We start from the raw sequence: 12,734 nt of genomic DNA, 5'->3' as shown, positions 1-12,734 counted from the left end.
TCCGTCCTCACTCAGCCACTGCCCTCTCTCACCTCCACTTCATAGTCCTCAGTGTTGCTCAGCTCCGAGTTTCTCACCTTCAGCTCCCCCTGCCTCGCCAATGACCACCAAGCCACTGAGGCACCGGACAGCTGACATCCCCCTCTCCCAGATGCCCCCTGGTGGGCACCGCATTGGCTCCTGGGGGGCCCTGGGGCTGGCTGCTCTTCAGTCTCCTTTGGTGGTCCGCCCAGATCCCCCTCTCTCCCCTACTCCCAAGGTCATACACCTGTCTTATCTCCCTGCATCCAAGTAAGTGCGCAGCCCACACCTGCCCTCAGTGGCCTCACAGGCACTCCAAATTCGTCACAGCCAAACCCGGGATCTTCCAAATCCTGCTCTTCCTCCTACGTTTCCAGTGCTGAAGAGAACCTCCACTCCATCCCATAGAAACCTGAGAGTCCCTGAGGATCCCCTCCCTCTCAGCCCCACATCCAGTCAGTCATCAGCGCTTGAGACTACGGTCAACCCAGACCTCCAGGCCGCCCCCTCCCGCCCACCTCACCAAGCTGCTGCTCCCTGAAGACACACGTCTGCCTTGTGCACGTTGTAGCTCCAGGGTCTGCTCTGGGTCACTGCCTGGACACAAGCTGCCTTCAAGGCCCTCCACAACCTCACCTACCTCTGCTGTCACTGCCCCTTCCCACATGCCCTTCTAGGCAACTTGCCTAGAAGTTTTGCTCTAGTTTTTCAAGACCTGTTCCCATCACCTGCCCCATCTGTCCCTGTGCAGCAGCCCACAGTGGGCAGAATGGTCTCTGTCAGAGAGAGGAAAAGAAGCCACTTAGAGAAGGATAGGAACCTACCTAGGGTCACATAACACAATGAGACAAGTTGTCTCCCAGTATACCAGCACGTACTAGCTCAGACCCCCCCCAACTCTGCCTACCTTCCTTCTATTAGCACCCCTGGTTCTGCCCTGGCAGAAACATGGCCTCCAACCCCTCCCTCCAGTCAGCTACTGCCCACCCTACTGGTGCTCCTGGCCCCAGCCCAGTGTTGGGAAGGAGGTAGATGGATGAGAAGGAGGCCACAAAGCCCTGGACAGAGGCTGCGATAGGTACTGGCATTTCCTTTTGTTATTATTATTTTTTTAATAAATTTAAGAACAACTTTATCTTCCCTCTTCCCCCCAGAACAACTAAAACCAACTAAAAGGGGGTATGGCCTGGGGGGCAGAGGGCGCTAGGAGTCATAATCCTCTTCATCCTCTGCGTCAGGTGCTGAGGGGCCTGGGGGCGCTGGGGGCAGAGGCAGAGTTGAGGTGAAGGGCATGAACGGTGTCGGGGGGCTGCAGGGTGGAAAAAAGGAAAAGATCAAGCCACTCTCTGGTGCCCATTCCTGCCCACTGAGCCCCACCTGGTTCCACACACAGGCAGCCCTGGAACCCACCACCCTCTGTACCAAGAGGGAGCTAATCCCAGAGCAGGTCACACAGCCCTGCCCAGGGGATGGGGCCTTCTGAGAGCAGTCTCCAGCCTTTAAGCCCTCCTCAGTTCCCCCTCTCCCAGCCCGCAAATCTGCCACAACCAACAGAACCAAGTGGCCAAGGAGGCCAGGCGGGACAAGTCAGCCTTGGGGAGTTGTCTGGCCCCCTCCGGGCGCCACTGAGCTGCCTACCTCTGAAAGTGGGCCGGGGCATGACTGGCCTGGGGTGGGGCCTGTGGTGTCTCCTCTTCCCCATCAGTATCTGTATCCTCAGACTCATCCTGGGAACAAGGCAGGGATCAGAGATGACCAGAACGACATGGACCCAGCACTAGAGTGCAGAGACAGAAGATGGACATTCACGGCCCCAATTTACAGAGAAACCAGTACAAAAAGGTTACAGGTGAGGACAGGACCAGGCCTCCAAACAGCTCAGCCTTGCCTGATGCAAGATTGCCCTCTTCACCCTGCAAGGCAGGACAGAGGGCTAGGGCCTCACTTACCTCCTGCTCCGAGTCTGTCCCCGACAGCTTCTTGTCCTTGCCTTTGCTTCCCATCCCACCATTCTTCCGGCTGCTGCCGCCTGGCTTCCGGCCCCTTCAGGAAGGTACATTCCATCTGTCCAGAGGTCTCCACTGTCCTTCACCACACCCCAGCCACCCCCAGGGGCCTTGGCCTTCTCCACCTGGACACTGGACCCTGGCTCCCCACCTGCGGGCACCCTTGTCCCCATCCATGTGGTTGTCTTCCCCGTCCCCCTGCATGTCAGGCACGGATGCCACCAGATCCTTCAAGAAGTCAAACTGCTGCTCCAGCTCAATGCACTGTTTCCTAAAAGAGGTGGGGAGAGGATGGTACTCAGGTGGGCACAGATGTCTGGGCCCTCAGTAAAGGACAGCAAGGCGCTCTCTGGTTGCCAGGAGAATGGAGCCTGGAAAATTTCCATCCCAACCAGCCCCCTTTGCTAGAACACCCAACCCCTCCTCCCAAGTTCAAACCCACCAGTCTTTGAAGCCTTGATGATCTCCCACCTCCCTCACTATCAGGACAGTCTTCCCTAAGCGTGTGAACTCTTGGAGGAGGACCCCAAGCGGGCCCTCCCAGATCAGAGCCACTCACAGGTGAGATGTGGTCATGGTCTTGGCGTTTCGGGACTGGGTCACTTGGCAGGCCTTCTTCAACAATGACTCCAGGAAAAGCTCGAGCGCCCGAGCTGAGAGGCGTCAAGGAGAACCTGGGATGGAGTGTCCCCAGCCCATACACAAGGCGATCCTGGGCTGCCGGCCTCCCCCACCTCCCTTAAACCGGGCAGCCCCTGACAGGATACAGATGATGACAGGCACAGCCGCCGCCACCTTTCCAATCTCTTCATCCGTCTGCATGATCTTCTTGATCCGTGCCTAGGAAGTGGGCAGAGAGCTCGGACCTCCGTCGAGGAAAGGGTTCTTGAGCGGGGTAGAGAGAGGGAGCATCCCGGGAAAAAGGGGGCGGGGGGCACCAACGCTGGGAGGGCACGGAAGGGGGCGGGGCGTCCGGGGCCCGAACACCGTGTTGCGCCCGCCCTGTCAGCCGGGCCTGGGCCAGAGCCTGCCGAGAGCCCAGCCCGTTCCTCCCGGGCTCGGCCACGTGCTCACCGGCGGGAACCGCGCATTGTACTTCTTCTTCTTGCTCGGCATCTCGTGGCCTCTCTCGCCGCGCCGGGCCCAGCGCCGCCGCCCGCAGCCTCCCGGCCCCGGGGCCTGCTCGTCGCCCGCCCGCCCCGGTTCCCCCGGGTCCTGGTGCCGCCCGCTCCGCCCCCACCGCTCCCCACAGGGTCCTAGCGCCGCTGGTAAGGACGCCGCTCGCAGGGCCCGAGCGCCCTCCCCTTAGAGCCTTCCGGGCGGTGCGCGTATGTCCAGGACAGGACCGCCACTCCCGCCCGTTCCCAAAGCCAGAAGAGCGAACGTTAGCTCCGCCCGCCGCAGGCCCACCCACCCTTGCGTTCCTTGATGGTCCCGCCCCCGGGGTCAGCACCGCCCCTACGGCCCCGCCCCTTCATCGGCTCCGCCCTGTGCTGCGCTTGTCTATAAAGTTGTTGTTGAGGCGGCGGGGCGCTAAGATGGCGGCGGCAGCGGCAGCTGTGGCAGGGGCGGGGAGTGGCGGCGGCGGCGGCGGTGCGGAGTCCCGGCAGGAGCGGAGCCGGGCCCGGAGCTGGGCCGGCGCCGAGCGCAGCGAAGGCCGGAGGTGACGCCGGGGCGGCGGGAGGGGGTGGGGCGGGGACGCAGCTAGGGCTGTGGGCGCTAATGGCGGCGGGCGCGGCTGGGCGGGAGGCTGGCCCTCCCGCAGGCTCTATCAAACCTGAGTTCGAGTCCGGTACTGCCCTATTGGCTTCTGATCGGTCACTCCCCTTTCTGGCCTCAATGTCCTCGTCTTTAAGTGGGCCAGATAACGCCCGTCCGGAGGCCTGGCTCTACTGGGCCTGCCTCGATGCTGCGCGAACGTGCGTTTCTTTGCCTCACTCCATTAAATCCCGGCGTACCAGTCTCCGGCAGGGCCAGGAGGTGTAGTTAGGCCGGCGGCTCTCACATTTCGGCCTTGTCACTCTCTACAGGTGTGACCTTGGGTCAGTCCCTTCTCTCTGAGCTTCAGTTTCCTCGTCTGTAGGTCAGGGAGAGTGGTAATAAAATTGATAACATTTATGTAGCCCTTGTTCCACCTCAAGCATTTAATTTTCTGCAGCTGTTCCAGACAGGAACAGTTGTTATCCATTGTAAAGATGAGGCAACTGAGGCCTAGCGACATTACGTTTTGCCCAAGGCCACACTGTTTAGTTCAGTGCCTGGCATTTGCCAAGGCCCAGCCAGTTGGATCTATCCTGGACCTGCCCTAACTCAGTTCCCTCACAGCAGGATGGAGCCAGGTGAGGAGCTGGAGGACGAAGACTCTCCAGGTGGTCGTGAAGATGGCTTCACTGCTGAGCACCTGGCTGCAGAGGCCATGGCAGCTGACATGGACCCCTGGCTAGTATTTGACGCCCGCACCACACCTGCCAAAGAGCTGGATGCCTGGTTGGCCAAATACCCACCATCCCAAGTTACCCGCTATGGGGACCCTGGCTCGCCCAACTCTGAGCCTGTGGGCTGGATTGCAGCATATGGGCAGGGCTACATCCCCAACTCGGGTGATGTACAGGGCCTACAGGCAGCCTGGGAGGCTCTGCAGACCAGCGGGCGGCCCATCACACCAGGTACCCTGCGCCAGCTGGCCATCACCCACCACGTGCTCTCGGGCAAGTGGCTGATACACCTAGCACCTGGCTTCAAGCTGGACCACGCCTGGGCTGGCATTGCCCGGGCTGTGGTCGAGGGTCGGCTTCAAGTGGCCAAGGTGAGCCCACGGGCCAAGGAGGGCGGGCGCCAGGTTATCTGCGTTTATACAGACGACTTCACGGACCGCTTGGGTGTACTGGAGGCAGATGCAGCCATCCGTGCAGCAGGCATTAAGTGTCTGCTCACCTACAAGCCTGATGTCTACACCTACCTGGGCATCTACCGGGCCAACCGCTGGCACCTCTGCCCCACTCTCTATGAGAGCCGTTTCCAGCTGGGGGGCAGTGCCCGTGGCTCCCGTGTCCTGGACCGTGCCAATAATGTGGAACTGACCTAGTGGGGCCAAGTCGAGGAGACCACCCTTGGCTCCCCCTTCTAGGGATGGATCCTCTCGTCTTCCGACTCCTTGTCCCAAGGAGGTCAAGCCCCCCACCCCCCGAGCTCTGGAGACTAGGTCACTCGGGAACTGCCTGCAACTTCTGTCCCCTTGAACTTCTGCCCTCTGTTCAGGGCTGAGTCACGTCCCTACCAGCTGGAGGCTCTGGCTCTCTGAGGGCCAGACCCTCAGCCTCTCGGCTGCTGCTCCCCTCTCATTCAGGACCACAGGCTAGGTGCAGACACCCAGGAGAAGAGCCTTCCTGGGCCACCCTCATCGCTGACCATACCTCCCCCTCCTCCCACATCCTCCCCTTCTCTTCCTCACAAGAGAGAAGACTTAGTGTTTTCCAGTTTCTCTTCTTGAAGCCTTCAGCAGTCCAGGGGGCAGAGGCCCTGCAGGCTTGGGCATGCCATTTTGTGGGGGTAATTGTTCTCACACAGCCCTGGCAGAGAGAGAGGTTGCCAGGGCCATGGACACAGGGCCTGCCCCTCCCTTCCACCTCATAGCCTGCACCACCATCCCACCTTCCTCCTTTCTTTGGCTGCATTGTCATGTGCCTGCTCCTGGCATTTCAATAAAACCCAGCTTGGGTCTGTGTCTTGCATGTTTTTTGATGGTTACCTGCTTTGGTTGCTGGAGAGAGGCAGGGCCAGGAGGGACTGCCCCTCTGCCCTGATTGGGCTCCCCCAACTTCCCCCAGTAGTAAGATGCACCTCACAGCCAAGGCTCGGACCCTCTCTGAGAGCCTCTGAAAGTCAGCCCTGTTGCCCCTCCACCCCAAGAATCAGAATCAGTTTCTCAGTGATTTCCCATAAATTCAAGGGCTTGGCCCAGCAAATTCTGAGGGGCTACTACTAGTCCACAAGGTGCATTTGTGCCTATTAGAGAAAGGTACCTTCTTGGTTATAGCAGTTGTAAGCTAGGGCACATGGTCTGGTGAGCAGAGACAGGTTGAGCTTCACCTACCTAGGCTAGATTTCCTTGTGCAGTGAACAACCTGCACAACCTTAAGTAGCCCTGGAAGTCCTCCCATTGATACTCACCTCTCCCACCACCCTGACTATCTCAGAGGCCACTGGACTGTTTGCAAAGCATTTCCATATGGATTATTTAATTTTCACAGCCAAACAGAAGGAGATTTTGGCCCAATCAAGAAAATTGAGGCCAAGAGGGGAAGGGAGTTTGCTTGGTCACACAGCGAGTTGGGCAGAATTAGGACTTGCACCCCGAGTCCTCCCTGGGCGGAATGTGGTTCCTGGCCTCACCTTCAGTGAGCAGTTCACAACTCAGCAGGCACATTCACTCACATGATCTCACTGGGCCACACCACTCAGCTGAGGCTGCTATAGCTTCTGGGATCTTGGCTCCACACTCTCCAGCCCCGTCCCTGGCCCTGGCGTTGGTAGGAGGCCAGGTTGACTGGCAGGGAGCCCTTTGGGACGTTGCTCTCGTGCCGGACCGGAGCTGACTCAGCCTCCAGCAGCCTCATCAAATTGGAATTTGGAGCAGGGGAGCGGAGATGCCACTAGGCTGACTGGGTGGAAGTGGGTGAGTCATAAGATGCTGGCTGGGCCCCCTCCCCAGGTCCCTCCCCACCCCGAGCTTCGCCAGAGGTGAGTGCCCCTCAGCCCAGCCCCAGGAAGTCCCCAAAGTTGGGTGGTCAGAGCCTGGTACTGTGCCTCCCATAGATGGTCAGTGCCTTGCACTTGACCAAAGTGGGCCAAGTCTCAGGATCCTGGCCAGGTCCTCATGGGTCCCACAAAGATGCCCACAGGGTATCAACACCACCTGTTCCTCCTGTAATTAAGCATTTCACACACTTACCCGTCTTCTCGATCCTCTCGGCCCTGCTTTAGCCCCTTCCTCAGTCTCTCCCAAAACATCGCAAGTTGCCTTCTTTGCCCCATTCCCCCGTCTGCTCGCCCCTCTGTCCCCCTACAGACAAATGTCCTGCAGAGCAGCCTGTGTCCCTGTGCTGCTCAGAGCCCTTCTGTGATTCACTGCAGCCTGCAACTTAAGAGTCCACTCTCCTGAGCCGGCCATGGCCTAGCCTCCCCAACTGGCCCAGCTTCCCTCAGATGCCCCATTCTGCCCATGCTCTCCTCACTGGAGCCAACTGGCGCTACTTTCACCCCCTGGCACTCAGCCCTGGGCCTCAGGCTCTCCCTTCTGCTTGAACACCTGCCTTGCAGCAAGGGTCGAGTGGTTCCTTAAGTAATCGCTGGATTGATTATCTCTTACTGGCCCCTAAGCCACATGCCCAGGCTGTGTGCTCAGTGAAGGCAGGAACAATATCTAATCTCAGCCCTGTCCCCTGAGAGCCTAGCACAGTGTGTGGCCAGAACAACCTTTTCATACATTATTGAATGAATGAATGAATGAATGACTCAAATCCAGCCCCTGCCAGTCCCTCTAGCCTCACCTCTCCTCCACTCCCTGCTTCACTACTTCTTGTTCCAGAATCACGAGCTGCCTGTGGTTTCCTTGCACACATGCTGGCCTTTGTCACTTTTATGCCTATTATGCTGTTGCCTCTGCCTGGTATGCCTGACCCTCACCTGCTTCCCTGGCTGACTCCAGAGCACAGGCCCATCAGCTCAGGTGTCATGCTCTCGGAGGTTTCTCTTCCAGCATCCGTCTGCACCCTGGGCTTCCACAACGCCTCCCCAGCTGTGGCTCTCATCTGTGTGTCTGGGGCCCCTCAAGGACCATGGCTGCACTTCAGCCCCTAGGGTGTCCTCAGCATCCAGCATAGGACCTGGCCGAGCATAAGTGCCAAATAAACGTGACTGAATAAATGAGTGACTGAATGAAAGTTACCCTCTGTCTCTGGGCCTCAGTGTCCACATTCCATTCATGACAAGAGCCAGGCACTGTGCTGAGTGTTTACCTACATTATCTTATTTAAGCCTCACCTGGCTCTATTATTACTGCTATTTTGCAGAAGAGGAAACTGAGGCCCAGAGAGGTTCAGTAATTGGTTCAAGGTTACAAAGTGGCAAAGCCAAGGTTTGAATCCAGGTCATCCAATTCCAGAGCACCTGACACATTGTTGAGCCTCCACTATATGAAAGTGCTGTGGGTGTGGGGGGAGCTGCAAAAGTAAATAAGACCCAGCAAGGACTTAGGATCTAATTTGTAAAGCACACAGTCTCCTCAAAACCACCTGAGAGAGAGACTGGGCCAAGACTGATTCCCATTTTACTGATGGAGAAACTGAGGCCCAGCAGTTGTAGTGACTAAGCTTACTGAGCAGGAAGAATCTTCTGGGCCTCCAGTGGGGACTCCTCCCCTGCCAGGTCAAGGGCTGTGGAAGACCCACCTCCTCAGGCTGACAGGGGATTGATTCTGCCCTGTTGGGCTGGCCTCTTCCCATAAGGGAGTCAGGAAGGAGCCCAGACCCAGGGTAGGCTAAGCTGGGTAAATCTGGATAAGCCCCTGTGCTCTGCTCCTTTTTGTAAAACCACAGAAGGTTGACTGAGCTGAGAAAAGGAGGATCCCCCCGATGCCACCTAGTCCCTCTCACATGCACTACGAACTCCCATGCCCCAGGGAGGAGGCTCCAGGGAGCTGGCCCTCCAGTGGAGAGGGTCTCTGCTCGACCCCTGAGTCTAGGGGCTGAATCTGGAGGACAGGAAACAGCTGAGTCAAGAGAAAGCTTCAGCCAGAGCTTTGGCGAGGTTTTGGGGATTTTCCCAGCAGAGCAACAGCGCCCCATCCCGCCCACTGGGAGGGGCCTTGGCAGGGACCAGGCTTGGGTCACATAGCTGATTCATCTGAGGAGGGAAACTCCCCGTGACTCGCATCCCCCAGACCCTTAGGTAACCTGAGGGCACCTAGCCCAGAAACCCATCAAACCCATCTTTCCTTGATTACTGGCTTCCCAGCAGAGCTTGAAAACTCCCCAGTCTGGACACAGGGACAGCTGGGCAGGACGGCAGGGCATTGGGGCAGCTTCCTAGGGAATAGCAGCAGAGACTGGAATCAGAGTGACAGCTGAACAAGGGGCACCTCAGGCATCCTCCCCTCACCCACTTTTCAGATGAGAAAACTGAAGCTCAGACAGTAAGAGCAAAGGGCATACCAACCTGCCCTGCTTCAGGCACCACTCTAAGCAGTTTGTATGCACTAACTCATTTTAGTCCTCACAGCCCTCATTTTCTTTTCCTGAGGAGTAAATTGAGCAGAAAGAGGTTAAGTAACTTGGCCACGGTAAAGTCTAGAAATGCTCGGGAGGCTCTCCATAACTCCCAAGAGTGCTTGTACACAGCCTTGTGCAGGGCACTCCATCCCTGGTCCCTGAGCAGCTCTGGCCCCAGAGGGCAGAGGCCTCCCTGGGGTGAAGTCTGAAGTGGTTTCTGGAAATCTTCTACCCTCAGGTCCCACCTCAGCCCCCTGGGAACCGTAGAGAACAGGCAGGTCACCCACTGGGCTCTGGCTCCTCCCAGGCTAAAGGGAGAAAGTTGGTTCCTGCAGAAAAAAATCTGAGAACCCACAGAGGCCAGGAGAGGGCAGCGAAGCATTCCCGCCAAAAGTCTTCCTCTAGAGGACTTTGACTCCTTTCCAAACCCCAATCCTTTCCTCCTCCCTTTCCTGTCTGCCAGCCCCCTTCCCCGACACCACACGCGCACACTCAAACACGCACACACAGGCACACACGTGCACACTGGGAGCCCAGCCTCCAGGCCCCCGCTCCTCAGCCAGCTAGGCCAGGCCCTTCTCCCCCTGTCCTGGGCCAGGGGCGAGCTGGGTGTTGGAGGGGAGCTGAGAACGTGGCTCTGTGGGGTTCAGCCAAGGACCCCACGCAGGCAAGCTCTGTCCTATCTGGCTCCCACTCACAGGCTGAATGACTCACTCCATCGCCCCCCATGACTCAGTTTACACGGGTGCCCAGAGGTCCTCCCAGTGAGGGTGGGGCAGTTTATTAGCCTAGCCCAGGCCCGCCAGCCTTTCATCCCAGGATGAGCCTTTCACCCCCCTCCTGGCCCACAGCAGGAGCTGGCATCCGGGAGTCCAGGGGTGGGGGAAGCCTCAGATCTGGGAGGGTAGGAAGAGCCCAAGAACTGAGTGACAGGTTCCAACTTCTCTGGGCCTGGGTCTGCAGGGAACAAGAGCTCTTCCAAGAAACCTCAGGGGCCAGGCTGAGCGGGCAGAGCCATCCTGGGCACCTACCACAGAACCCTTGATGCCCTCCATTCAGAGGAAATGGTCCATACAGCGCAAAACCTAACAGCAAGAAAACTCTCCCTTCCACGTGTTGATCTCTCACTGCACTGGTCCCATGCTAAGCGCAAGTGCCATCCATGCCTTTTCTCACTTACTCCCCCATCAAGCCCCTGAAGAGCAGATACAATCATTATCATATCTTTTCACAAATGAGGGCATTGAGGCATAAAGAAGTTAAGAGAATGGCCCAGGTCACACAGCCAGGACTTAAACCTAGGCCATCCAACTCCAGAACTCACACATTAACCCCTACTGCCTCCCTGAGCTGTGCTAGTTGGAGCAGGGATGAGGGACCATGGGTCTGCCGTGCCCCTCCTCACAGTGGATCTCCAATGAAACCTCTGGTTTTAGGGATCACAGTGCATAAACTACTATTACCCAGTATGTAATCTGGAAGAAGGGGAAACTGAGGCTCCTGGTGAGAAAAGGACTGGTCTGAGATCCTATACAAATCAGAGATGCAGCCAGAACCTGGACCATGTATTTGACCCTCTCCCCAGTGCCCTGGAATGGAGAGGTGTGGTGGGGGTTCCCCAGGGAAGGAGTGGGAGATGGTAGCCTTGTCCCTGACTCCCTGTAGTGCTTCAGCCCAGTTCCTCTCCCTCTCTGGAGCCTCAGGGTCCTCATCTGCCTTAAAGGGACAGAATTGCCATCACAGCAGGGTGGCATGAGGCTCAAAGGGCAGCAGAGGGACCGGTACTCAGCAGCATCTGGGGAATGAGGAAGGTGAGACCCAGACCATGGAAGCAGCACAGACCAGCCCCCTCTCACCCCGCCCCCTTCCTCAGCCCGGACCCACTAAAGGGCTCTCTCTGACTCCAAGGCCCAGACCTTCCCATCATGGACTCCAATACCCATCTCCCCAGACTCCAGCCTCAGTAAAATGAGAATCAGTTACTTCCTTGTTCAAACACCACTCAAGGTCCCCTTGTCTTCCCCCTCCCCCAATTCAAGCTCCTCACGTGGCATTCAAGGGCCCTGGCTTAGGCCTCACTCAGCCCACCCTTCCAGTCATGGTCCCAACACAGAGTTCACCCTGTGCCCTGGACCACAGGGACCTAGGCCTCACCTCTCCCAACCCCTGGGCCTTTGTACCCACTGACTTCAAACCCAGAAATGCCTCCCCCACCCTCAAATACTCCTCTGCCAGGAAGCTTGCTCCACGTACCCCCACCTCCCCACATCCAGTAGAAAAGAATCCTTCCTTCCTGGGGGCTCCTGTGATGTCCCTGGCGCTCTCCAGCTTCTGGTCCCAGCACTGTCTACCTACCACCAGAGCTGTTTTCCTCAGTGGCTAATCACCTTTCTGTAAAATGGGTATAACATCTTCATCTGTCTCTACAGGGTTGATGTGAGGATTAATGAATCACTTTGAATGGTGCCTGGTTCATAGGAGCTATATGAGTGTGAGCCACTAGTGTTACCCTCTTGGCCCTCCAAGACCCCCAGTCAACATACAACTTAAAAGAACACAGGGTGGGGGAAGGGTAGAGCGCATGCTTAGCATACACAAGGTCCTGGGTTCAATCCCCAGTACCTCCTCTAAAAATAAATAAGTAAACCTAAAAAAAAAAAAAAAAAAAAAAAAAGAACACAGGGTGGATTAAGCATCCTGACCCCACCCCTTCCCAGATCTCAGACCCTCCTGTGTAGCAATATGAAAGGTGCCACAGCTCAGAAAGGTCCAAGTCTGAGAGTAAAATGGTCAGAATTTTTAAAGATTCTTCTGTGAACATTTAAAAAATCCCTCAGGCTACTGTGTGGGAGGTGGAGGGGAGGGAGCTAAGCTGGAGGCTGTGGAGAGTGTCCAGGACAGATAGGATGGGGTCAGAACAAAGGGAAAGAAATCTCTGCTGAAGTGAACTAAATGTCACCTCCAGATATGGGGAAAACTGGAACTCTGAACTATTGCTGGTGGGATGTAAAATGGTACAACCAATTTGGAGAACTGTTGGAGAGAATCAAAGCCAAACATACGGGTACCCTACGACCCACAGTTCCACCCCTGGGCACTTATCCAAAAGAAGTGAGTGCAGGTAGACCGAAAGACGCATCAAAAATGCTCACAGCAGCCTTATTCATAAGAGCCCCAAACTCGGAGAGCACCCAATACCATCAGCAGGAGAAGGGAGGGAGCGATTGTGGGCTATTTGTGCAACGGAATATACACAGTAATAGAAAAGACCAAGCTGCCACTTCACCCAACAATGCAGACAAATCCCTCGGACATGCTGAGTAAAAGAAGTCAGACCCAAGAAAGCACACGCTGTAGGGTTCCATTTATATGAAGTTTAAGAACGGGCAAAACTGATCCTTGATGAAAGAAGTCAGAATAGTGATTACCGGTGGGTGGC

The 12,734-nt window shown here is 56.8% G+C and overlaps 2 protein-coding genes across 4 annotated transcripts; one reads left to right on the top strand and one right to left on the bottom strand.

Annotated features, from left to right (window-relative positions):
* Positions 1 to 1,108: 1,108 nt before the first annotated feature.
* Positions 1,109 to 3,317, bottom strand: DRAP1 (DR1 associated protein 1). Its single transcript, XM_006216747.3, has 7 exons — positions 3,102 to 3,317; positions 2,795 to 2,867; positions 2,587 to 2,680; positions 2,179 to 2,298; positions 1,971 to 2,064; positions 1,660 to 1,748; positions 1,109 to 1,330 (listed from the first exon to the last, which is right to left on the bottom strand). The coding sequence occupies exons 1-7, from the start codon at positions 3,141 to 3,143 to the stop codon at positions 1,225 to 1,227; spliced, it is 618 nt and encodes a 205-aa protein (XP_006216809.2). The 5' UTR covers positions 3,144 to 3,317; the 3' UTR covers positions 1,109 to 1,224.
* Positions 3,276 to 5,758, top strand: C10H11orf68 (chromosome 10 C11orf68 homolog). Of its 3 annotated transcripts, none has more exons than XM_072970329.1 (2): positions 3,276 to 3,295; positions 4,353 to 5,262. In XM_072970329.1, the coding sequence occupies exon 2, from the start codon at positions 4,357 to 4,359 to the stop codon at positions 5,110 to 5,112; it is 756 nt and encodes a 251-aa protein (XP_072826430.1). In that variant the 5' UTR covers positions 3,276 to 3,295; positions 4,353 to 4,356; the 3' UTR covers positions 5,113 to 5,262. The 3 variants fall into 3 exon arrangements, with proteins under 3 accessions (XP_072826430.1, XP_072826431.1, XP_072826429.1); XM_072970330.1 differs by lacking the exon at positions 3,276 to 3,295 and adding an exon at positions 3,507 to 3,690; XM_072970328.1 differs by lacking the exon at positions 3,276 to 3,295 and adding an exon at positions 3,526 to 3,690 and having other exon boundaries at positions 4,356 to 5,758.
* Positions 5,759 to 12,734: the final 6,976 nt, after the last annotated feature.

Source organism: Vicugna pacos, chromosome 10 (assembly GCF_048564905.1).
Source record: "Vicugna pacos chromosome 10, VicPac4, whole genome shotgun sequence".
Taxonomy (NCBI): Eukaryota; Metazoa; Chordata; class Mammalia; order Artiodactyla; family Camelidae; genus Vicugna; species Vicugna pacos.
Note: the sequence above shows the minus strand (reverse complement) of the source record. Positions and strands in the feature narration are given on the sequence as shown.

What these genes read in the sequence shown, in the direction of transcription:
- DRAP1 (XM_006216747.3), bottom strand. Translation starts at nt 3,143, where the DNA reads ATGCCGAGCAAGAAGAAGAAGTACAATGCGCGGTTCCCGCCG. An exon ending in GGCTGTGCCTGTCATCATCT is followed by an intron (nt 2,681 to 2,794) that starts GTATCCTGTCAG and finishes GACGCCTCTCAG; the next exon opens with CTCGGGCGCTCGAGCTTTTC. An exon ending in GGGGACAAGGGTGCCCGCAG is followed by an intron (nt 2,065 to 2,178) that starts GTGGGGAGCCAG and finishes ACCTTCCTGAAG; the next exon opens with GGGCCGGAAGCCAGGCGGCA.
- C10H11orf68 (XM_072970330.1), top strand. Translation starts at nt 3,566, where the DNA reads ATGGCGGCGGCAGCGGCAGCTGTGGCAGGGGCGGGGAGTGGCGGCGGC. An exon ending in GAGCGCAGCGAAGGCCGGAG is followed by an intron (nt 3,691 to 4,352) that starts GTGACGCCGGGG and finishes GTTCCCTCACAG; the next exon opens with CAGGATGGAGCCAGGTGAGG.